General features: G+C 40.2%; 1 protein-coding gene across 2 annotated transcripts in view; it reads right to left on the bottom strand.

Moving 5' to 3' along the window:
* The window catches only part of TAF1A (TATA-box binding protein associated factor, RNA polymerase I subunit A), a 36,632-nt gene extending 20,887 nt beyond the window's left edge, over positions 1-15,745 (bottom strand). Inside the window, exons 1-3 of one of the 2 annotated variants that reach the window (XM_073884057.1) lie at positions 15,620-15,745; positions 14,291-14,423; positions 10,181-10,350 (exon numbers count right to left, since the gene is read on the bottom strand). In XM_073884057.1, coding sequence (XP_073740158.1) covers positions 10,181-10,350; positions 14,291-14,411 — 291 coding nt within the window. In that variant the 5' untranslated portion in view covers positions 14,412-14,423; positions 15,620-15,745. The remainder of the gene's footprint in view (positions 1-10,180; positions 10,351-14,290; positions 14,424-15,619) is intronic. The other variant, XM_025892120.2, reaches the window with a different exon arrangement.
* Between the last annotated feature and the right edge of the window lie 10,373 nt (positions 15,746-26,118).

Below are 26,118 nucleotides of genomic sequence, written 5' to 3'. Positions count from 1 at the left end.
TATCTGTCAAATAAATAAATAAAATCTTTAAAAAAAAAAAAGTAAAACCTTGCCTTCAGAAATTTCTAAGAATGCTATTTTTTTCTTACAACCTGTAATTCATTTTCCTAGATACCACTACTGTCAACATTTTGTGTTTCTCATTTCACCCAGTAAAACTAAATATTACATCATATGCGATAAAGTTTTCTCCATCCATTAAATTAAAATACCAGATGGCTGTACTAGTGCCATGTTAAAGTTTGTAGTCTAAAGAAGGTAGGAAGTTAGGATCCATATTGAAGATAGAATTTTTAATTAGTATATGGGCAAATATATTAAAGTCAGAAAACTTGGTTTCTATTAACACTGGCTTCTTCACTGTTCTTGTCTCATCTTTATTATCCACAAAATGACAGCAATGGACTAGATGTTTCCTGAGATCCATCAAGCTCGGTAACTCTTGACTATATTTAATCTATATTTAGAACTCCAACTTAAAATTTGTTTTCAACTACAGTCAAATTTTAATATATTTTCTCCCCAGAGCACCAAAACTGTGGTGACAGAACTTGGCCCCTTTCTTTTTCACGGGACTGAACCTATTTCTCTCACCCCAATTTAAAGTATTACGTTTTTTTAAAGATTTTATTTATTTATTTGACAGAGAGAGAGAGAGCGTGAGAGAGCACAAGCAGGGGGAGGGGAAGAGGCAGAAGGAGAAACAGGCTCCCCGCTGAGCAGAGAGCCCGATGCGGAGCTCATCTCAAGACCCTGGGATCATGACCTGAGCCGAAGGCAGATGCTTAACCGACTGAGCCACCAAGGTGTCCCAAGAATCTATATTTTCAAAAAGCCCTAGCTAATTCAAAAAGGCAGACAGGGGTGCCTGGGTGGCTCAGCTGGTTAAGTGGCTGACTGGCTCAGGTCGTGGTCTCAGGGTCCTGGGATGGAGCCCCCTGTCGGACTCTGCACTCAGCGGGGAGTCTGCTTCTCCCTCTCCCTCTGCCCTGACCATTTGTGCTCTCTCCCTCTCTCTCTAATAAATAAATAAAATCTTCAAAAAAGAGGCAGACAAGTGTCTGAAAACCAATGATTCAAATCCTTCATTTTATAACACAAATTTTGAACAGAAAGAACATATAACTTGTCCAGTGTTTTATAGATGCACATAGCTTTGTCCATAAACTTAATTTTCAACCAATAGTTAAATATTCTTCACTCAGATTTTTTTTTTTGGCTCTACTAAATACCAAATGGTACAATGCTTATTCATGTGAAGTTATTTATGGATAAACTGTATTTTACTGAACAAATATAAAAGTATATGTCAGGCCCTGTTCTAGATCCCTCCCCTCATGAAATTTACATTCTATTATAGAGAGACAGACAATAACCAAGAAACAGAATAATTAAATTGCAAGTATCGTGGGAAAAGAATGGACCAGGCGAAGGAGATCAGGAGTGACAGCTGGAAAGTGAAGGGGGGTGGTATGGAGTTGCAATTTTAAACAGTCACCACAGGTCTCAATGAAAATGAGACTTAGTGGATAACCATAGTGATATCTGAAGAAAGATCTTTCCAAGTAAGGCAAAGGCAATTAGGCAAAAGTACATATGGCCCATTCAAGCAAGAACAAAGAGCTAGTGAGGTTGGAGGAAAAAACCAAAACAAGTATCTGAGTAATAGAAAATGAGGTTAGAGAGGTCAAAGGGGGAAAGGGAGTGAGCAGACCATACAGAACTTGCAGGCAATCATAAGGACGTTGGCTGTCACTCTGAGTGAAATGGAAAGTCATTACAGCTTTCAGCACAGAAGTGACATGATATGACTTGTGTTTTAAAAGGATCACGTTGCAACCTTAGTCACTGGGGAAATACAAATCAAAACCACAATGAGATACCATTCCATAACCACTAGGACAGCTATAATCAGAAAGACAGACAATAACAAAAGTTGGCAAGGATGTGGAAAAATTGGAACCCTCACAGATTGCTGGTGGGAATGTAATATGGTGCAGCCACTTTGGAAAACAATCTGGTAGTTCCTTAAGAGGTTAAATACAGTTACCATACGAGCCAGCCCTCCACTTCTAGGTACATACCCAAGAGAAATTTCAACAAACATCCCTAACAAAAACACGTATGTAAATGTTCATAGCAGCATTATTCATAATAACCAAAAAGTGCAAACAACCCAATGTGTAACAACTTATGTAGTGATGCATTAAATGTGATGAAATATTACTTTGCAATAAAAAGGAATGAAGTACTGGGACACCTGGGTGGCTCAGTCAGTTGAGCGTCTGACCCCTGGTTTCTGCTCAGGTCATGATCTCAGGGTCATGAAGTTGAGCCGTACATTGGGCTCTGTGCTCAGTACAGAGTCTGCTTGTCTCTCTTCTTCCCCCCTTTGCCCCTCCCCACTGCATGCACACATGCTCTCTCCCTCTCTCAGAAATAAATTAAAAAAAAAAAAAAAAAAAGGAATGAAGTACTAATACATACTACAATAAGGCTAAACTTGAAAACATTATGTTGGGAGGAAAGAAGTCATGCACAAAGGCCATATATGATAAAATTCACTTATATGGAATATCCAAAATAGAAAGTAGATTAGTGGTTGCCAGGGGCTGGGGATTGGCGTGAGGAGGGGCGGAACAGCAAGTGACTTCAAGTGGGCACAAGGCTGTTTTGGGGGCGGGGGAGCAAAAATGTTTGAAATTTAGATTGTGGTAATGGTTGCACATCTCTGTGCATATGTGAAAAAATATTGAATTGTACAATTTAAATATGTGAACTGTATGGTGTGTTAATTATAAAACTATTTTTTTTAAAGGATCACCCTGGTTTGCTATGTTGAAAAGAGACTAGGGGTGCAGGAGGGCAAACAGTCATCTAAGTGAGGGGACAGTGGCTTGGATCAATGTGGAGCAAGCAGTTCAGGTGGTGAGACGTATTCAGACTGAATTTTTTTTTTTTAATTTATTTGAGAGAGAGAGCAAGAGAGAGTGCATGAGTTGGGGAGGGGCAGAGGGAAAGGGACAAGCCAAGCGAGGAGCCCAACGTGTGGCTCAATCCCAGGTCCCCAGGATCATGATGTGAGCCGAAGTCAGATGCTTAACCAACCGAACCAGCCAGGCGCCCCCAGACTGAATTTCGAATGTAGAGCCAAAAGGACTTCTTCATGGTTTGATACAGGTTATGAAAGAAAGAGAACTTCAGAGTCTGGCCCCAGGGTTTAGATAATAAAATAACCATCACCTCGATTATAAAGATACTAGCTGGGCTTGAAAAAAGCATGGAAGATATTAGAGAAACCCTTTCTGGAGAAATAAAAGAACTAAAATCTAACCAAGCCAAAATCAAAAAGGCTATTAATGAGGTGCAATCAAAAATGGAGGCTCTAACTGCTAGGATAAATGAGGCAGAAGAGAGAATTAGTGATATAGAAGACCAAATGATAGAAAATAAAGAAGCTGAGAAAAAGAGAGATAAACAACTACTGGATCATGAGAGCAGAATTGGAGAGATAAGTGATACCATAAGATGAAACAATATTAGAATAATTGGGATCCCAGAAGAAGAGAGAGAGGGGCAGAAGATATATTGGAGCAAATTATAGCAGAGAACTTCCCTAATGTGGGGAAGGAAACAGGCATCAAAATCCAGGAGGCACAGAGAACCCCTCTCAAAATCAATAAAAATAGGTCAACACCCTGACATTTAACACTAAAACTTACGAGTCTCAGAGACAAAGAGAACATCCTGAAAGCAGCTCGGGAGAAGAGATCTGTAACCTACAATGGTAGAAACATTAGATTGGCAACAGACTATCCACAGAGACCTGGCAGGCCAGAAAAGACTGGCATGATATACTCAGAGCACTAAAAGAGAAAAATATGCAGCCAAGAATAGTATATCCAGCTACGCTGTCACTGAAAATAGAAGGAGAAATAAAAACCGTCCAGGACAGGGCACCTGGGTAGCTCAGATGGTTAAACATCTGCCTTCGGCTCAGGTCATGGTCCCAGGGTCCTGGGATCAAGTCCCACATCGGGTTCCCTGCTCCTTGGGAGCCTGCTTCTCCCTCTGCTTCTCTCTCTCTCTCTCTCCCTCTGTCTCTCATGAATAAATAAATAAAATCTTAAAAAAAAAAAAAAAAACCTTCCAGGACAAACAAAAACTAAAGGAATTTACTAACACAAAACCAACCCTACAAGAAATATTGAAAGGGGTCCTCTAAGCAAAGAGAGAGCCTAAAAGTAACATAGACCAGAAAGGAACACAGACAATATACAGTAACAGTCACCTTACAGGCAATACAATGGCACTAAATTCATATCTTTCAATAGCTATCCTGAATGCAAATGGGCTAAATGCCCCAATCAAAATACACAGGCTATCAGACTGGATAAAAAAAAAACAAGACCCATTGATATGCTGTCTGCAACAGACTCATTTTAGACCCAAAGACACCACCAGATTGAAAGTGAGGGGGGTGGAAAACCATTTACCATGCTAATGGACATCAAAAGAAAGCTGGGGTGGCAATCCTTATACCAGAAATTAGATTTTTTTTTTAAAGATTTTATTTATTTGAGAGAGAGAGAATGAGATAGAGAGAGAGCATGAGAGGGGAGAGGGTCAGAGGGAGAAGCAGACTCCCTGCTGAGCAGGGAGCCCGATGTGGGACTCAATCCCGGGACTCCAGGATCATGACCTGAGCCGAAGGCAGTCGCTTAACCAACTGAGCCACCCAGACGCCCCAGACAAATTAGATTTTAAACCAAAGACTGTAATAAGAGATGAGGAAAGACACTACATCCTACTTAAAGGGTCTATCCAACAAGAAGATTTAACAATTATAAGTATTTATGCCCATAACATGGGAGCAGTCAATTATATAAGCCAATTAATAACAAAAGCAAAGAAACACATCGACAACAATACAATAATAGTAGGGGACTTTAACACTCCCCCTCACTGAAATGGACAGATCATCTAAGCAAAAGATCAATAAGGAAATAAAGACTTTAAATGACACACTGGACCCAATGGACTTCACAGATATATTCAGAACATTCCATCCCAAAGCAAAAGAATACACATTCTACTCTAGTGCCCATGGAACATTCTCCAGAATAGATCACATCCTAGGTCACAAATCAGGTCTCAACCGGTACCAAAAGACTGGGATCATTCCCTGCATATTTTCGGACCACAATGCTTTGAAACTAGAACTCAATCACAAGAGGAAAGTCGGAAAGAACTCAAATACATGGAGGCTAAAGAGCATCCTACCAAAGAATGAATGGGTCAACCAGGAAATTAAAGAATTAAAAAAAACTCATGCAAACCAATGAAAATGAAAACATAACTGTTCAAAATCTTTGGGACACAGCAAAGGCAGTCCTAAGAGGAAAGTATATAGCAATACAAGCCTTTCGCAAGAAACAAAGAAAGGTCTCAAATACACAATGTAACCCTACACCTAAAGAAGCTGGAGAAAGAACAGCAAATAAAGCCTAAACCCAGCAGGAGAAGAGAAATAATAAAGATCAGAGCAGAAATCAATGAAATAGAAACCAAAAGAACAGTAGAACAGATCAACGAAACGAGGAGCTGGTTCTTTAAAAGAATTAATAAGATTGATAAACTCCTGGCCAGACTTACTAAAAAGAAAAGAGAAATGACCCAAATCAACAAAATCATGAATGAAAGAGGAGATATCACAACCAACACCAAAGAAATACAAACAATTATAAGAACATATGATGAGCAACTCTATGGCAGCAAATTAGATAATCTGGAAGAAATGGATGCATTCCTAGAGATGTATAAACTACCAAAACTGAACCAGGAAGAAACAGAAAACCTGAACAGACCTATAACCACTAAGGAAATTGAAGCAGTCATCAAAAACCTCCCAAACAAACAAAAGCCCAGGGCCACATGGCTTCCCAGGGGACTTCTACCAAACATTTAAAGAAGAATTAATACCTATTCTTCTGAAACTGTTCCAAAAAATAGAAATGGAAAGAAAACTTCCAAACTCGTTTTATGAGGCCACCATTACCTTGATCCCAAAACCAGACAAAGACCCTATCAGAAAGAATTACAGACCAATATCCCTGATGAACATCACCAAATACTAGCCAATAGGATCCAACAGTACATTAAAAGGATTATTCACCTCAACCAAGTGGGATTTATCCCTGGGCTGCAAGGTTGGTTCAACATCCACAAATCGATCAATGTGATACAATACATTAATAAAAGAAAGAACAAGAACCACATGATCCTCTCAATAGATGCAGAAAAAGGACAGTATCCTTTCTTGATCAAAACTCTTCAGAGTATAGGGATAGAGGGTACATACTTCAATATCATAAAACCCATCTATGAAAAACCCACAGCGAATATCATTCTCAATGGGGAAAAACTGAGAGCTTTTCCCCTAAGGTCAGGAACACGGCAGGGATGTCCACTATCACCACTGCTATTCAACATAGTATTAGAAGTCCTAGCCTCAGCAATTAGACAACAAAAAGAAATAAAAGGCATCCGAGTCAGCAAAGAAGAAGTCAAACTCTGATTCTTTGCAGATGATATGATACTTTATGTGGAAAACCCAAAAGACTCCACCCCAAAACTGCTAGAACTCATACAGGAATTCAGTCAAGTGGCAGGATATAAAATCAAGGCAGAGAAATCAGTGGCAACAACAACAAGACAGAAGAGAGACAAATCAAGGAGTCGATCCCATTTACAATCTCACCTAAAACCATAAGATACCTAGGAATAAATCTAACCAAAGAGGAAAAGAATCTGTACTCAGAAAACTATAAAATACTCGTGAAAGAAATCGAGGAAGACACAAAGAAATGGAAAAACGTTCCATGCTCATGGATTGGAAGAACAAATATTGTGAAGATGTCACTGCTACCTAGAGCAAACTACACATTCAGTGCAATCCCTATCAAAATACCGTCCACTTTTTTCAAAGAAATGGAACAAATAATCCTAAAATTTGTATGGAACCAGAAAAGACCCCGAATAGCCAGAGGAATCTTGAAAAAGAAAACCAAAGCTGGTGGCATCACAATTCCGGATTTCCAGCTCTATTACAAAGCTGTCATCATCAAGACAGTATGGTACTGGCACAAAAACAGACACATAGATCAATGGAACAGAATAGAAAGCCTAGAAATGGACCCTCAACTCTATGGTCAACTAATCTTTGACAAAGCAGGAAAGAATGTCCAGTGGAAAAAAAGACAGTATCTTCAACAAATGGTGTTGGGAAAATTGGACAGCCACATGCAGAAGAATGAAACTGGACCATTTCCTTACACCACACACAAAAATAGACTTAAAATGGTTGAAAGACCTAAATGTGAGACAGGAGCTCATCAAAATCCTAAAGGAGAACACAGGCAACAACCTCTGTGACCTCGGCCGGAGCAACTTCTTGCTAGACATGTCTCCAAAGGCAAGGGAAGCAAGGGCAAAAATGAACTATTGGGACTTCATCAAGATAAAAAGCTTTTGCACAGCAAAGGAAACAGTCAACAAAACCAAAAGACAACTGACAAAATGGGAGAAGATATTTGCAAATGACATATCAGATAAAGGGCTAGTATCCCAAATCTATAAAGAACTTACCAAACTCAACACCCAAAGAACAATTAATCCAATCAAGAAACGGGCAGAAGACATGAACAGACATTTTTCCAAAGACATCCAAATGGCCAACAGACACATGAAAAAGTGCTCAACATCACTTGGCATCAGGGAAATACAAATCAAAACCACAATGAGATACCACCTGACACCAGTCAGAATGGCTAAAATTAACAAGTCAGGAAATGACAGATGTTGGTGGGGATGCAGAGAAAGGGGAACCCTCCTACACTGTTGGTGGGAATGCAAGCTGGTGCAACCACTCTGGAAAACAGTATGGAGGTTCTTCAAGAAGCTTAAAATAGAGCTACCATACGACTCCACAATTGCACTACTGGGTATTTACCCCAAAGATACAAAGGTAGGGATCCAAAGGGGTACGTGCACCCCGATGTTTATAGCAACAATGTCCACAATAGCCAAACTGTGGAAAGAGCCCAGATGTCCATCGACAGATGAATGGATAAAGAAGAGGTGGTATATATACACAATGGAATATTATGCAGCCATCAAAAGGAATGAAATCTTACCATTTGCAACAACATGGATGGAACTGGAAGGTATTATGCTCAGCAAAATAAGTCAATCAAAGAAAGACATGTATCATATGACCTCACTGATATGAGAAATTCTTAATCTCAGGAAACAAACGGAGGGTTGCTGGAGTGGTGGGGGGTGGGAGGGATGGGGTGGCTGGGTGATAGACATTGGGGAGGGTATGTGCTATGGTGAGCGCTGTGAATTGTGCAAGACTGTTGAATCACAGATCTGTACCTCTGAAACAAATAATGCAATATATGTTAAAAAAAAGAAGATAGTAGCAAGGGTAAAATGAAGGGGGGGAAATCGGAGGGGGAGATGAATCATGAGAGACGATGGACTCTGAGAAACAAAGTGAGGGTTCTAGAGGGGAGAGGGGTGGGGGGATGGGTTAGTGTGGTGATGGGTATTAAAGAGGGCACGTATTAAATGGAGCACTGGGTGTTATTATTATTATTTTTTAAAGATTTTATTTATTCATTTGATAGAGACAGCAAGAGAGCACAAGTAGGCAGAGTGGCAAGCAGAGGGAGAAGGAGAAGCAGGCTCTGCACTGAGCAGGAAGCCAGATGCGGGGCTCGATCCCAGGACCCCAGGATCATGACCCGAGCCAAAGGCAGCTGCCCAAACAACTGAGCCACCCAGGTGCCCAGCACTGGGTATTATACGCAAACAATGAATCATGGAACACTACATCAAAAACTACTGATGTCATGTATAGTGATTAACATAACATAATAAAATTTAAAAAAATAAAATAAAAATAAAAATAAAAAAAATAACCGTCACCTGAGTTGAGGACAATTAGGTTTGATGGTAAAGATCAGAAGATTCATTTTATTTTTTTTAAAGATTTTATTTATTTATTTGACAGAGAGAGAAAGATCACAAGTAGGCAGAGAGGCAGGCAGACAGAGAGGGAGAAGCAGGTTCCCCACTGAGCAGAAAGTCCGATGCAGGGCTCAATCCCAGGGCCCTGGGATCATGACCCAAGCCGAAGGCAGCCGCTTAACCGACTGAGCCACCCAGGAGCCCCAGAAGATCCATTTTAGATATGTTAGTGTGAGAGGGCTGTTAGATACCCGAGCGGTGATGTGGAATAGACAGCTGGAAACAGGAACACAGACGAGAAGTGACGTCAGGGTCACAGATATACAAATGGGAATCATCCATTTAAGGCTAAATTTAAAGCCATGAAACTGAATGGGCTCATCAGGAGTGAGTTCAAATAAGGACGAGGACTAAGGCCTGAGTTCTGGGGAACTGCCAAGTCAAAAGGCCAGGGAGAAGAGGAGCCTTCACAGAAGGAGGCTGTGGAAGGCCAGTGAGGCGAGAGAAAACCAAGAGACTGTAGTGTCCTGGAAGCCAGATGAAGACAGTTTATCACACAGGAGGCAGTGATCTACTGTCTCAAATCCTGCTGACAGAGCAAGTTATACGAGCACTGAGAACTGCGCACCATTGATCTTGACAAAGTAATTTGGAAGAAATGGTCATGCTGGTGGTCGGGGGACCCTAACCGGAGAGGGTTTAGAGAGAACGAGTATACACATTCTTTCAAGGACTTCTGCTGAAAGCGGAAGTGGAAAACTGGGACACGCCTGTGGAGCAAGTGGGGGTCAAGAGACGATTTTAAGATGGAAGAAATAACATGTTTGTAGGATAGGAAATATCCTATAGGGAGGGGAAAATAATGAAATGGAGAAAGAAGGAAGAATTACTGGAAGGAAGGAAGGAAGGAAGGAATAGTGGGGAATCCGAGAGTTCAAACTATTTTGAGTTTCCTTTAAAATCCTTACAAGTAAAAAGAAGTCCGAGAAACAACATCCCAATACAAACTCTCCACCCAAAACTACTTTTAGTAGCTTTTAGAAAATCAATTTGAGATTCTGCAAAAGCTCTTCAGGGTGGAGCTCCACAGGCAGAAACACTCCTCTATCTGTGACGGCCTCCAGCTGACTCGCCCGACACTTACCTCGGGGGCCGCCTGCCTCTTGTGGCTATCCGAATCTTCCAAGATCTGGAAGTAACTGTGCATGAATTCGGCGGCTTGCTGCCACTGGTGCTTCAGCAGCGCTTCTTGGATAAAGCTCAAACAAGCATTTGTTGTCTGAGCAAAATCCTTCTCCTTTTTCCCTCCAGTTGCTATAGATTATAAAGAGAAGAGTCTTTACCCATAGTGATTGCAATTCAAGTTTAAAAAACTGATTTTTGATAAGCACGTTTTTTTTTTTACAGAGTTCTTTCCCTTGTTATTTCCAGTAGTCTTTTTTCTTCCCCAAAGATTTATTTATTTCATAGAGAGAAAGAGAGAGAGAGAGAGAGCATGCAGGAGAGAGTGTGCACAGGAGCAGGGCACGAGGGGCAGGGGGAGAGGGAGAGGCAGGCTCCCCGCTGAGCAGGGAGCCCAAGGATGCAGGGCTCCAATGCAGGGATCAATCCCTGGACCCCAAGATCATGACCTGGGCCGAAGGCATTTGCCTAACCCACTGAGCCACTTAACCCACTGAGCCACCCAGGCACCCTGATAAGCAGAAGTTTTAACGAGTGGAACAGTAGTTATTACTTACTCAGCCCATCACAATATCAAAGCTAGCTTCACTTGAAACAAACGCTTCCATGTCCAGCTCTGTGCTCAGTGAGGAGTCGGCTTGGGATTCTCTCTCTCCCTCTCCTTCCCCCTACCACAGCTGACACACGCTCTCTCTCTCAAATAAATAATCTTTTAAAAAAAAAGTGTGGAAGGACCTAATAATTCTTTATAATAGATCACTATGCAATTTCTTCATGAGTGATTCAAGAATTCAAAAACCTGATACACTGCTATAATTAAACTCTATCCAGTGTCATCTACTTACTTATATAACTAAGGTTTCTCAAAATTACATCACAATGAAAACAAAACAGAACTGAAGCTAAATCTTTTCTCATTCTGGAAATACATAACATGCCTTCACAGATGTATGAAATAAGTGGAAAAAGTGATAACCTTATTTATTTTATTAAATAAAAATTTACTTTTAATTAAATTTTAACACAACTTTTAATACTTACGTTATTTTCATCAGCTGTGTACAACTGTTAATTAAGATGTCTCACTCGAGACAGAATTTTAATAAAGCCCTTCAGAATATTAACAAAAAAATAATTGAATGTAGATAGTTTTATTGCAAAGATAAAAGTATGAAAGGAAAATAACAGTATAAAGTCTCCATCAATTAAGATCTTATTCATAAATATTTTTAAAATGGATGATGAAAGGCATATCACATTCCTATGCTATTTAGAATCCACTGGATATATTTGTAAAAGTAATAAACTAATTTTATTTAAAAATGCCAACCTATGTTGGAATTTTATCTTTTGCAACTATTAAATTTCCAATACAATTTTTAGATGGCATCTTAAAACCATGTAAGGCAATACCTAATTAAAAAAAAAAAAAGGAAAAGCAAGCAAAACAAGTTTGAAGACTACTGCTCTACACTAGTCTTCTCAAAGTAAAACTAAAAAATACAGATCACCTGGGGATTCTGATTCTTGCTATTCAGTATGGTCCTGGAAACAAAAGCCTTTAGGATCACTGGAGATCTTATCAGGAATGCAAAATACTATGCCCGCCCAGCTCTCTGAATAAGAAGCTGCACTTAGCAAGATTTACATACAAGTTGCCCAGGACCAGCAGCAACACCAAGGAGGTAGTCTAGAAAACTGACAAAACACCTCTTTTCTAACACCTCATTTATTCACATAAAGGAGGACTGACCTCAGGCCAAGCTCCCACCTATCTCAAGTTTTCACGGCTCAGACTGGAAATTGGACTTTACTGTCCTTAAATCCTTGTAAAATTCCCCTTCTGTCTTCCAACTTAGCCTAGTTACCTCAGGAATATCTCTCACTTCATTCTTTTATGAGCAAAAGCTCATCTTATTTGTTGCTGATACACTTTCAAAAGTAATTGCCTAGGAAAAGAAATTTTGACATGGAATGAGGTAAAATAAAGAACCAGTGCCATCAACCCATCTCTAAAGCCCTTGAAAGAATGTGGAAACTTGTCAGTCAACAAATATATTTTTTTAAGATTTTACTTATTTATTTGACAGAGAGAGTGAGCGAGCACAAGCAGGGGGAGCAGCAGAGGGAAAAGCGGGCATGTGGGACTCGATCCCAGGACCCCGGGATCATGACCTGAGCCGAAGGCAGACACTTAACTGACTGAGCCACCCAGGCGCCCTCAACAAATATTTTTTGAGCACTATTTTGAGCCAAGTACTTTTCTAGGTACTCAACATACAGTTTTAATCCAGATTGGCCCCTGCCTTCAAAGTTTTTATTCTAGGGGGTATACCCTTCAGAACGCTGAAAGATATCTACTAGGAAAAGAAAAATTGCTAGGCAATTCTGTTTTCCTATTACGGTTATTTATTACTACAATGTCAATATTACCTGAAATTATTTTCTCATTGCAGACATGAAGTATTGTGGGTTTAACAGGCTACCCATAACTTATGAAACATTTGTAAGCACGTAAATTCTGGTCTTATACCTATCTGCTTTCAGACTGACACAAGCTCTGTATAGAACACTGATGACCGAAACATGCCCAAGCATGTCTTAGCTAGCAGGAACTTTAGTTACTAGTTCCCTACAATGGGCGGAAATAGCACTCCCTCTTAAGTGCCATCCATTCAAACCATGTTTAAACCATGTGCATTCGTTAGCAAAAATAAAATGAGAGGAAAGAAACTTATTTTTGCAACACTTGCTATGCATGAGGCTCTGTGCTAGGAACTTCACATATATTATCTCATTTTTAAAAATATATTTCAGGTATTGGAAGTATAAGCTCTGAGATCCAACAGACCTGGGTTTAACTCCTGATACCAACCCTTAGAGTTTAATTTCTTTGAAATTCATTTCCCTCATCTCTAAAACGCCCAGCACATGGATTTGAGGATTAATTTCCTGAGATGATTAAATGAGATAATATTTAAACTAAAAGATAAAGAAATAGGAGCAAGTTCTAGGAGCTAAAGAATCTCAGTCAAGGGGAAAGATGGCTAGGTTAAGAGAGATGGATTTGAAGGCAATAAGCGTCAGTTCTAATATATTCCCAGAACTACACCATCCAACATGCCCATTTACAGATAACCACTTCTTTTATATATTCTTACAGGAAATATATCCCACAGAAATTCTTGTTTATATTTACTTGCTTATATTTATATGTATATGGGGAAAATACTCTTTTTTTTGAAATCTTATTACAGATCAATTCTGTTAGTAATAATTTCAATGCGGGGCGCCTGGGTGGCTCAGTCGGTTAAGCGTCTGCCTTCTGCTCAGGTCATGATCCCAGCGTCCTGGGATTGAGCCCCACATCGGGCTCCCTGCTAGGCGGGGAGCCTGCTTCTCCCTCTCCCTCTGCCTGCCTGTCTGCCTACTTGTGCTCTCTCTCTCCCTCTGTCAGATAAATAAATAAAACCTTTAAAAAAAAAAAAAGGAATAATTTCAATGCAATTCAATATAAATAACTTTTGTTTTTTAAGATTTTATTTATTTATTTGTCAGAGAGAGAGCAAGAGAGAGCACAAACAGGGGGAGTGGCAAGCAGGGGGAGAAGCAGGCTTCCCGCGGAGCAAGGAGCCCTATGAGGGACTCAATACCAGGACCCTGGGATCATGACCTGAGCCGAAGGCAGACGCTTAACTGACTGCGCCCCCCAGGCGCCCTCAACAGAAACTTCTTAAAAACACTTCCTACATATGTACTCCTCAATGGCCATATTTTCTTCACCTATGTATCCCCAATATTTAGCCAATGCTAGGCATATAAGTGCCTAGTAAGTATTGCTAGAGGAAAAAAGAAGTGTATCTACCACAATACAGACTGTTATTAGTTCAAACGAAAAATAGCAAAAAAGATCTATTCTTTTTATGATTTTTTTGCTTACAGCTTCAAAAACCCTCATACAGTCCCATTCTGAAAACTGAATAAATCAGCCTGGTTATTCACTCTGTACCCATATTGAACCTTATCATCTCCTTGCATTAAAGTTAAAATGGCTGTACATTATTTTACTTACCCACAGTCCCTATATGCTTTTGGAGCCAAGGAAAAGACATTCCTGTACCAGAGAATAAACATGATTCCTCCTGGTCATCCTCTGTCTTGGGCCTTATCAATTCTTCACTGAAATCACTCATACCTGTTCCAAACTGAGAGTATCGGTTACTTTCTGCACATCTTATCTCACAGTCTTCTTAGTTATACAGAAAAACTGCCATCTTTTTATCTAGTAAATAACGTCCGATCAATAAAAATCAATTCTATCAGGTAGCTCCTTTAAAGTAAGAAATAAAATTATGTCAGCAGAAGCCAAAATAAATGATCCATTCAAAAAAATTTTTTAATCTTTACTCCTATGTTACAAGAACATACAAAGATAGATAAGGTAATGCTCCTTAATTAAAAAAAAAAACACAACTCAAGTCTAGAGGAAGAAACAGCAAAATGACTCATAATAATAAAGCAATACAAGCACAATAATAGGAGCAGTGGTAAATATATATTGTCCCTTTCTATACACCAAGCATATAAATTATCTCATTTAATCCTTATAAAAATCCTGAGGAAAGTACTATTATTTTCTTCCATTTTCATGTTGAAAAAACTGAGGGACTTAATTAAATTATATAATCTGACCCAACGTCGCAAGAAAGGTGAAGACAATATGCTAGAAACTAGAACATCAAACTACTTGGCATGAACAGAGTCTTGGGTCTGCGTGGAGTAGGGGGTCAGAAGACAGACTGATGACGGGAAAAGAATCTAGAAAGAGAGCCATATACCCAGCTAAGTGTGGACTTAATCCTCAAGATGCTCAGGGCCCTTGTCCCTCTTCCCTCATATCCAGTCAATTATTAGGTCCTGCTGATACTACCTGCTGGAATTTCTCCAATTTTCCCTCTTCTCCGCAGTCCTACACCACTACTACCCTAGTTCAGGACATCTTCAAACTGTGTCTCCATCACTGAATCAGCTTTCCAACTAGTTAACCCGCCTTAAATTCTGCTATTCCACGTTATAGCCAGAATACACCTTTTAAAATCAAATGCTGTGGTTTAGGAGCATGGGTTTGAAGTTAACACCTAAATCTGCATCCGACGCACATTTTAAAGAGCCCTTACAGAAGAAGCTCTCCCTTCCCAAATTCTCAAAAACTAAGTCGGTGCTATGCAGTTGCCACGGTAACCACCATAGCTTCACACCCCTTCCGCCTCTTTCCCAGAAATAAAGGTTTCAGAACATCAGGAGAAAATATCAGCAGAACATGGGTGAATCCTAGCACAGCCCTTCAGGTTCTACTTTGGAACGCTGGCAATGACTGATGAACAGGAGAAGCGGCACTTACCTGCCCAACGCCCAATCTTTCGGCAACTCTAAACGCAGCCTCCCGACTGGGGAACAGCACGAGCGAAGCGCCACCTGAAGCGGAGTTGGAGACGCCGTCGTGCGAGCATGCGCAAAGTCCGCCTGCCCGTTCAGGCGGCACGCAAACGCGGCTCCGCCCCTAACTCCTCCTTCCGCAGCGGAGGCGTCGCCATCCTCCGCTCGACCCCGGAAGTGGCGACGGGTCGCTGCCCTCCCTGTGGGTTAATCCTAGTTTTACGCCTTAGTCTGTCCCATTGGAAAATGAGAGACTTCAAATGCAATTGGTGGCTGGGACGAGGGGATGGTGGCTGGATGAGGTGAGCAGTCCAAAAAGCAGAATGTCACTTTACCCTAGAAATTCACCGTACCAAAACCTTAAAATTTTTGCTTGGACACATCTGGGGTCACTTTTCATGAGGAACATTGATGAACTTACATGAAAGAGGGGTGAAAAGTAAGATGATTGCGAAATGAGGAGAGTGCCTGGATGACTCAATCGTTAAGCACCTGCCTTCGGCACCCCCTGCTTGTGTTGCCTCTCTCGCTGTGTCTCTCTCTGTCAAATAAATAAATAAATAAAATCTAAAAAAAAAAAAAAATGAGGGAAAGTTGAGGAGTTCTGGAGAAGATGACTCTGAAGAAGCAGAGGCTCATGGGAAGACAATGTGTATCTGCACATTTTGGAGGTTTGGTCTGAAGGGTCAGACCATTTTTCCATTGCATCAGAGAACAAAACTAGGACTAAGGAGTAAAAGTTAAAATGAGGTGGCTTTATAGTCATTACAAAGATTTTGTTCATACGTAAGGCTGCACAAATAATGGCAGAGGCTCCCACAGGAATCTTTGGGTTTTCCCTACACTGAAAGTGAACCATTTGAACAGAATCAGAGTATTATAGAATTGATTAAAGGATGTGGTAAGAATTTCTACAGGAATTCCTTAAAATGCCAGAAGTACTTGATTCTGCGTTTTCCTCATGAACACCATGCAGTAGCTATGAGCTTGCAAGAAAGGTCTGGGAGTGCTTGGCTGGCTCAGCTAGTAGAGCATTCAACTCTTGATCTCAGGGTGGTGAGTTTGAGCCCCACCTTGGGCATACAGATTACTTAAAAAAAAAAAAAGGAAAGAAAAAAAGAAAAGTTCCTATGGCTGTTCTTGTGTTGTACCCCATTTGCCTCACTCAAGCCTGTGCTCTACAGCAAGGCTGATTTAAATGATGATGTGGTCCAGCAAGGCACACAAATGAAGTAACATGGCTGTATTCTATTCTAGAGACTTGATCTGTCTACATTTCTTCCTTTGCCATGAGGTTGTTGACCTTGAAAGTAAAAGAGCTTATTATTTTTCCAGCAAATTGTGTTTATTCAGGAATTGCAATTTGGAACAAAAGAGCTATAGCAAAAGCCATAGACAAGTCCAGAGACCAAGGAGAGTACCACTCTTCTATATAGGAAAGGGGAGAGTTGGGAGGAGCTGTTATAAACAAGAAGTCCATTGGAGTAAACTGGGGCTTTGAAGTGTAATGGCTTTTCATTGGCTGAGTTGTGACAGTTTTTCATTGGCTGGGCCTTTACTGGGCAAGGAGAAAATCCTCCTTTTTCCTACTGGGATAGTGAAGTAGGTTTCTTCCTGTTGGGAATGCAAGATCATCTCTTCCTTTTCGGTCTGCAGAGGGTTGCAATGGGGCCTGCGAGCTCCCCTTTCTGGCCTCCCAGCTCCATCTACAAAAGGTTTCCTTTCTTGAATTTCACAAGGTATAATTTCACTCAAACCAACCCAGAACTGATTTTGTAAAACTACAAATCTATTCTCTCACAAAAGTGGAGAAGAAATCTTTTACTTACTTTAACATTCTCAGACAACTTGAGGTACTGTAGATAAAAAAAAGTTAAGAATGAATATTTTTTAAAAAGATATATTTATTTACTTGAGAGAGAGAGAGCAGGAGTGCCTGTGTGAGAGAGGGGAGGGGCAGATAACTTTTCCTTTAAAAGTTTCACTTACACACTGACATTCCTTTTTTTTTTTAAAAGACATATATATTTATTTATCAAAGTTTAACAGTTATACACACAGGTATAGTTAGAACACCCTAAATTTTTTTTTCTTTTTCTCTCTCTCTCTTTTTTTTTTTTTTTTTTGGCTTCTCCATAACAAATAAGAGCCCTTTACCACAATCTGGAGGTTTGTTTATCAGCATTGTATGCATGGCCATAATATTGGGTCCAGTGAAGCCCTCCACATATTTCAGAATCTCAGGGAGAGTGCAGTATCTGAAGAGTTCCTTGTCTTCTTGAAAATCTTGGACCTTTGAAACTGTCTTTTCACTTGGCATATATTCTGATTTTGCAATGGACACATCTCTCATTATCATTATTTGCTCTGGTTTCACCTCCCCTTGGCAGAGCCTTTCAAACTTGCTCCTAAAGCGTTTAATATCAGCATCAGATACCAAATTTTTAATGACAAGAAACCCATTTTCTTCATAAAATTGTTTCTGTTCTAGGCTTAGAACGTTATTATCCCGAGTATACTGGAATTGTGGAGGATGGAAACTGTTAGGAGAAACAGCCCCTGAAGTGGGGTGAGTTACACCAGCCCTGGCCAAACACTGGCCAAGGTGTCCCAGCACGATGCTCAGGCGGGCGCCAGCACGGGACTGGTTCATGGCTCCGGCGAGGAGACAGTTGACCAGGCCTCAGTCCTGTCTCTGGGCAGCAGGCGGGGCAATGAGCATAAGGAGCCCTGGCCGAGCGTGCAGAACTCCTGTGCAGAGTTACACCGAGCCTCCCGGGTCCCCGCACTGGGCCACCATACAGTGAAGACTTCCTGCCCACACAGCCAGCTCTTCAGTGATCACAGAGATCCTCCCCTAAACTGACATTCCTTATCTGTTCATTCATTATGACTATGTCTTCCTTTAAGTCCTTGAAAATAATAATGAATGTTACTTAATTTTTTTTTCCTAATCCCCAAATCTGGGTAATCTCACAGAAATTTTTTTATAGACTACTTCTCTCTTCTGGTTCACATTTTCCTATCTCTTTGTACATTTGATAATAAATAATTGTATGTTAGCTAATTGTAGGTAATACATTATAGGGAGTCTGGATTATGTTGTCTTCCTTTAAAGGGTATTACATCTGTGCATTATGCAAATTAATTACTGGTGGGTCCTTTTGTTAGGTTAGCCTTGGGACTATTATTAGCAGCATGTGTCCATTTTGGTTTTATACTCGGCCCTAGCATGTGCCTCTTACTTTTTTGCATGGTTCTTTCTCTTAGGGCTTGATTCTGGATTCTCAATTAAGTGCCCAAAGTATTAGTGAAGTTGCTGCTCTTGGGCTGGGCTGGAAATCCAATGTCTCTTAGCACTGCATGATTTTTAGTATCACTCTTCAGCCTTCCTCCTGCAGCAGGCAAACTTGCCTGGCACATTTGTGTCCCTCCACCCCAACACGTGCACATGCATGCACACACACACACACACACTACAGCTCAGGTATTCTAACCTGCAAAATTCCAGCCACTTCAGTAACTTTGACCTCTGATAACACTATCTTCATCTCAGAAAGGCCACTACTTTACTTGAGTTTCACCTCCCTAATTATGGAGTTTACCATGTGTGTTTTGTTCTCAAGTATGACAATCATGTGCTGTTTATTTATTGATGCCTGAAAATAGTTGCTCTAAGTAGTTTGTCTAGTTTTATACTCTTCTGTGGCAGAAAGGCAAGTCTAATGCAGTTACTCTATCCTGATTCAAAGTAAAAATACTGCATTCCTTATATCCTTGTCCATCATAGTGACAGACACCCACTTAAGCCAAATAACATAGAAACCTTGTAAAATCTCTCAGATTGGACAACAATTTCATTGTTGATGGAGTCCAAAATCAATTTAAAAAGTACATTTCAAAATAGTCTCTGAAAAACTGGCCAAAAGTTGCAAGGCAATCAGACTGAACTGACCATATATTTTACTCAGAGCTTTATGAGTATGAGATCTACAGTCAGCAAAAAAATAAAAGTTAATGATAGACTTATAAAATGTCCTACTACAATCCAATAGACAGCCTCTTATGATACTTTCATATGTTAGATGATAGTTGTGAAATTATTACACATATTGGGGCGCCTGGGGGGCTCAGTGAAGCATCTGCCTTTGGCTCAGGTCATGATCCTAGGGTTCTGGGATTGAGCCCCTTGTCAGGCTCCCTGCTCAGTGGGGAGTCTGCTTCTCCCTCTTCCTCTGCCCCTCCTCCCACATGAGCACATGCTTGTGCGCACGTTCTCTCTCTCTCTCCCCCCCAAATAAATAAAATCTTCTTAAAAAAAGAAATTATTATACATATTAATGAACACATTCAACTCATGGAGTAAGACATTATTCCCAACTATGTTGAAAAAATGTCATTATCTGTATCCCAAAAATTAGATCCACCTCAAAATTCTCTAGAAAAGACATTTCTTAAATCTCACCAAAATAACTCTACCAGGTTTTTTCACCTCTGACATGACACAGTGTCAAGCTTTCTAGTCCTAAATGCACACCTTTTACAAGGAATAGATATTGATCCTAGAAAGTACCATCTCCTTGATCTCCTTTCATGAACCCATTCTAGTCATAGAAAAAGAAAAACTGGGTGCCTGGGTGGCTCAGTCGGTTAAGCGTCTGCCTTTGGCTCAGGTCATGATCCCAGGGTCCTGGAATTGAGTCCCGTATCAGGCTCCTTGCTCTGTGGGGAGCCTGCTTCTCCCTCTGCCTGCCGCTCCCCCTACTTGTACACTCTCTCTCTCTGGCAAATAAATAAATAAAATCTTAAAAAAAAAAAAAAAGAAAGAAAGAAAAGGACGCCTGGGTGGCTCAGTCGTTGAGCCTCTGCCTTGGGCTCAGGTCGTGATCCCAGGGTCCTGGGATTGAGCCCCACATCGGGCTCCCGGCTAGGCGGGAGGCCTGCTTCTCCCTCTCCCACTCCCCCCTGCTTGTGTTCCCTCTCTCGCTGTGTCTCTCTCTGTCAAATAAATAAATAAAATCTTTTTAAAAAAGAAAAATTATTTGTGCATATTTTCTGCTGACTTTTAACTTTTAATCTATGGCAGGGGTCAGCAACTTTTTCTGTAAAAAGATAATACATATTTTAGACTTTTCAGGTGATATGGTTTCCATCACCACTATTCAGCTGAACTATTGCAGCACAAAAGCAGCCATAGATGAATGTAAACAAATTAGCATATCTGTGTTCTAGTAAAACCTTGTTCACAAAAACGGGTGGCAGACTGGGTTTGGCCTGTGGGTCACACTTTGCCGACCATTGCTCTAGAGTACTAATTAAAGTTTAGTCTAACAACAGAGATTTGCTTGTGATATATATACACATGCATACACTTATAAAAATACATAAGCATACTAGTGATAATTTTTGCATCCAAAAAGAGATCTACTAAAAAATAATTACTAATATCATCATACATCTCAGTCCTTATGACTGTCACTGACTATATAGTTAGTGCTTCACCTGAGTACTCAAACATACAGTCAGTAGATGTTAATGCTGAGAAGTAATTTTACTGTTCTATTGTAGAGAAATCTGATTATAATTGGGTAAATGACATCAGCCATCACAAAGATGATATCCATTTATTACAATTATTATCCTAATACACCTATGTATGGCATCTGAACCTATATTCTCCTATGTTTTAATTAAGAAACATGTTCTTGGGGTGCCTGGGTGGCTCAATTGGTTAAGTATCTGACTCTTGGTTTTGGCTCAGGTCATGATCTCAGGTCCTGGGATTCAGCCCGGCATCAGGCTTCACACTCAGTGGGGAGTCTGCTTCCCCACTTTCTCTCTCTCCCTCTGCCCCTCCCCCCAGCTAATGCACACACACTCTCTCTCTCAAATAAATAAATACAGTCTTAAAAAAAGAAACATGTTCTTTCATTAAGAAAAAACCTACATCCATTCCAAATAATTCAAAATGTGCCCATTTGATCAACACAAAGAAAAGCAATACAATTTATTCAGATCTAAATTTAAATGTGAGAAGGTGGAAATAGAGCAATATACAACCCTTCTTGGAAGAAGAAAAATACAAATTCAGAAATGTGAGATGTCCATTAAGGTGGTATTAGCTTTAATGACAAACAAACTATAAAGCAAAGTCATTTGGATTATAGGGACTCTTTTTTTTTTAGGTTGATGTTATAATCTTTCTTTTAGCTGATGAGAGAAACTACAAAATACAGAATATAGAATATTTATAAACATGGAGGCATTTTTTCTAAGATTTTATTTTATTTTTTTTTAAAGATTTTATTTATTTATTTGACAGAGACAGACACAGCGAGAGAGGGAACACAAGCAGGGGGAGTGGGAGAGGGAGAAGCAGGCTTCCCGCCAAGCAGGGAGCCCGATGCGGGGCTCGATCCCAGGACCCCGGGATCATGACCTGAGCTGAAGGCAGACGCCCAACGACTGAGCCACCCAGGCGCCCCTCTAAGATTTTATTTTTAACTCATCTCTATACCCAGTGTGGAGCTCAAACTCACAACCTCAAGATCAAGAATCACATACTCCACCAATTGAGCCAGCCAGGTGCCCCAAACAGGTGCTTTTTAACTGATCAGATTTTAACAAAAGTCTCAAGCAGTGCATCTCAACTAGGAGAGTGGTTGCCTTACCAAGGGGAGTTTGGGAGTGCATGGGGGCAATTTTTATTCTGTTGCTATGACTAAAAATGCTACTGAAATTTCATGGCTAGGACCAAGGTTGTTGTATATCCTGCAATTGGTTGGACTGTCCCACCTAAAATGCCAATAGAGTCTAGCAAGAAACATTGCCTAAACTAGTAACATGCTCTGGTCCCTTATTTACCCATAATTGTGTTTTTCTACAATTTAACATGAAGGGATAAGGGCTCTTGTGCAGTCTCGTTGTATTACCCATATAAATGTCATTCTTGGTTTCTTTATGTTTGTCAAGAATGGTTAACATGTTTAAGATAATTATAAATAATAAAGAGGCACTGGGGTGACTCAAGTTGGACTCATGATTTTGGCTCAGATCATGATCTCATGGGATGTGAGATCCAGCTCCGTACTCAGTGGGGAGTCTGCTTAAGATTCTCTCTTGGGGCACCTGGGTGGCTTAGTTGGTTAATTGTCTGCCTTTGGCTCAGGTCATGATCCCAGGGTCCTAGGATCGAGCCCCGCATCGGGCTCCCCATCTGCTTCTCCCTCTGCCCCTCACCCTGATCGTGTTCTCTCTCTCTCTCTTTCTCTCACTCTCTGTCTCTCAAATAAATAAAATCTTTAAAGGAAAAAGATTCTCTCTCTCTCTCCCTCTCCCCCCACTCACGCTCTCTCTCTCTCTCTAAAATAAATAAATCTTTTTAAAAAAATAAATGATAAAAGCATGACTAGTGTAGGAGCTTAATGATGACCATAGTTTATGCTTTTCATTAAAGATTTTAGATTCATCTAAAGAAGCAATGAAATTCTTAGATATTCCAACAAAAATCTCAACCTATAATCACAAACAAAATATTGGGGGATTTGAGATAACTACCATCATTCTTTCTCTTTCTGCAGAAGCTCCAAAAGAGCTTGCCCAAAAATATTTTATATCCTGTAACAGAATTTTAAGCTTTGTTTTTCTTTAAGTGTATGCAAAATAGGGTTGCCTGGGTGGCTCAGTTGGTTAAGCGTCTGCTTTTGGCTCAGGTCATGATCCCAGGGTCCTGGGATTGAGCCCGGCATCGGGCTCCCTGCCCAGTGGGGAGCCTACTTCTCCCTCTCCCTCTGCCTGCCACTCTGCTTACTTGTACTCTCTCTCTCTGTCAAATAAATAAATAATAAATAAATAAATAAATAAAATAAATAAATAAATAAAATGTAAAAAATAAGTATGCAAAATAATGTACAATTATATGGTATGGATCTAATGTTAATTTTTAATCCCTGCTTTCTAGACCTGTGCTGTCTTTAAATGTACCTTGTCTGAATTGAGATGTGCTATAAGTATAAAATACACATCAGATTTCAAAGATTTAATATGAAATAAAAAAATGTAAAATGTCTCAATAATTTTTACATTGATTACAAATTAAAATAAGAATTTGGATATACTGGTTTAAATAAAATGTATTATTAGAATTGATTTCATCTATTTTGCTTTACCTTTCTAATGTGACTTGTAGAAATTTTTTTTTTAAAGATTTTATTTATTTATTTGAGAGAGAGAATACATGAGAGGGGGGAAAGGTCAGAGGGAGAAGCAGACTCCCCGCCGAGCGGGGAGTCCGATGCGGGACTCGATCCCGGGACTCCAGGATCATGACCCGAGCCGAAGGCAGTCGCCCAACCAACTGAGCCACCCAGGCGCCCCAACTTGTGGAAATTTTAAATTATACTTGTAGCTGGCATCGTATTGCTCCTGGACAGCATATTCTAGAGAACTCATGAGAAATAAGGGAAATATCAGATTATGTTTAGATTCTCTATTTAGTCACTCCGATTTAATGTTGTTCGTTCATCCTCTTATGTATCCCATACCATTTCATATCCCATGTAGACTTAAATGGAATGAGCTTTCGTACTTGCAGGGAACTCTTACCACTCCTATATGTAATTGCTCGGTATTCACACTTGAACAGTCTTCATAATGGTATTTATGTTCCTGTTGCTAATTTTATACGGCATGTATAATTTAAAATGCTGACAATTCAGGAGGTTTGCTTTGTCTTGGTGTGTGATCTGTATGTAACAGGTCGACTGTGATTGTATGTTATCCCAAAGAATGTATTTTCTCCCGCTCAGTTTTTAAGGTCTCCTCCAGGAGGCGCTTTTGACCTGCCAAGCACAGCTTGGGAGGCTGTTACCTGCCTTGCCGATTTTTACTAAGAAGGGAAGTTTCTAGGAAAGGTAGTATCAAAAAAGGTCTCTTGTGACAGTCATTGATTTATGGGGACTCTTGTACCATTAATTATCTCTGTTGGCTGAGAGCCAGATATGTTACTGTTTAATTATTTAAGCAACGTGAAGGGGCCACCTTTTAATATATTATCTCATTTGCTTCTTAAAGAAACACTATGGTTTTAACATCAGCCCCAATTTTATAGGTGAAGAATCTAAGACTCAGAAAAATTGGTGATTTGCCCAGGGCCACACAACTGTACCTCTTTTACCTAGGTTACTGCTTTTGATTATTTCCCTTGCATCTGCTGTTGTCTTGGCAAGGAAGTAATTCATATCTGAAAACTGTAAATGGATAAAGCCAAACAGTCTACATGGTAGATACTGGGTTGTACAGGCCCCACCCTGGAATCTGTTCTACATTTGTGTCAAGACATCAAATATTTGACTTCTGGGAAAATGGTGCCAGGGTAAATTAGGCAGAACCGGAAACAGGAACTTCTATATAAGTGTGCATACTAGCGGGCATTTCAGATGTTTGAGTTTCTCTCTTTGTACAATAGAAATTGGGATAATATTTGTCAGGACTAGACAAATAGTACATGCTGATAGATATAGTTGCCTTGTATATGACTCATTACCAGTACAACATACCCTTTGACATGACTTTGACATGGCTTTTTGATTGTGGGGAAGAATTAAACCCTACTGGCCATGCCCAACACAGAACTCCATCTTCCTTGGCTTTCAGAACAGGGTATTTGCTTAAATTCCACGTTAGTTATATGATCACTTTACTTAAAGTCTGGCAGCTTTCTGTCTCTTAACTCTAATAGTCTAATTTCTTGCACTTGATTTTCAAGGGCATGTTTAATCTGACCTACTCTAGCTGCCTGAATTTATCTCCCACTACTCTTTACTAGGATTAGATCCCCTTACTGTCCTTTAAACATTCTGCTCTCTTTTCTCTTATGTGACTTTCTTCACGTGCCCTTTCCTTTCTTTTTAGAATATAAATCCTACCTACTCACCAAGACTTAACTCAAATTCCACCACTATCATTTACGATCCTCCTTCTTTAATTCTTTGGTGCTTAGAATTTGCACCTGTCTTGAATATGAAAATGTATTTTCATTTTAGCGCTTATTGTGTGGCTGGGTTCTGTGTCTGCCTCCTATCCCTCACCCCATACTTACAAAGGAAAGTGACTGGCTTTAACAAGAGAAATTTGTTTGGGGCGCCTGGGTGGCTCAGTCGTTAAGCATCTGCCTTTGGCTCAGGTCATGATCCCAGGGTCCTGGGGTTGAGCTCCACATCGGGCTCCCTGCTCCATGGGAAGCCTGCTTCTCCCTCTGCCACTCCCCCTGCTTGTGTTCCCTCTTTTGCTGTGTCTCTCTCTGTTAAATAAATAAACAAAATCTTTAAAAAAAAAAAAAGAGAGAGAGATTTGTTTATCTTTTAGGAGTTTCCACTCTGAAGGATATAATAGGATCCAGAGTCCTCTCACATGCTTGAATCCTCCTACACCCTTGAGGGTAGAAGCCAAGATTGGACCTCCATG

The sequence above is a fragment of the Callorhinus ursinus genome, unplaced genomic scaffold (genome assembly GCF_003265705.2).
Source record: "Callorhinus ursinus isolate GAN/ISIS: 27379988/994484 unplaced genomic scaffold, GSC_fseal_2.0 scaffold54, whole genome shotgun sequence".
Taxonomy (NCBI): Eukaryota; Metazoa; Chordata; class Mammalia; order Carnivora; family Otariidae; genus Callorhinus; species Callorhinus ursinus.
The sequence above is the reverse complement of the archived record's forward strand: the minus strand, read 5'-3'. Positions and strand labels throughout refer to the sequence as shown.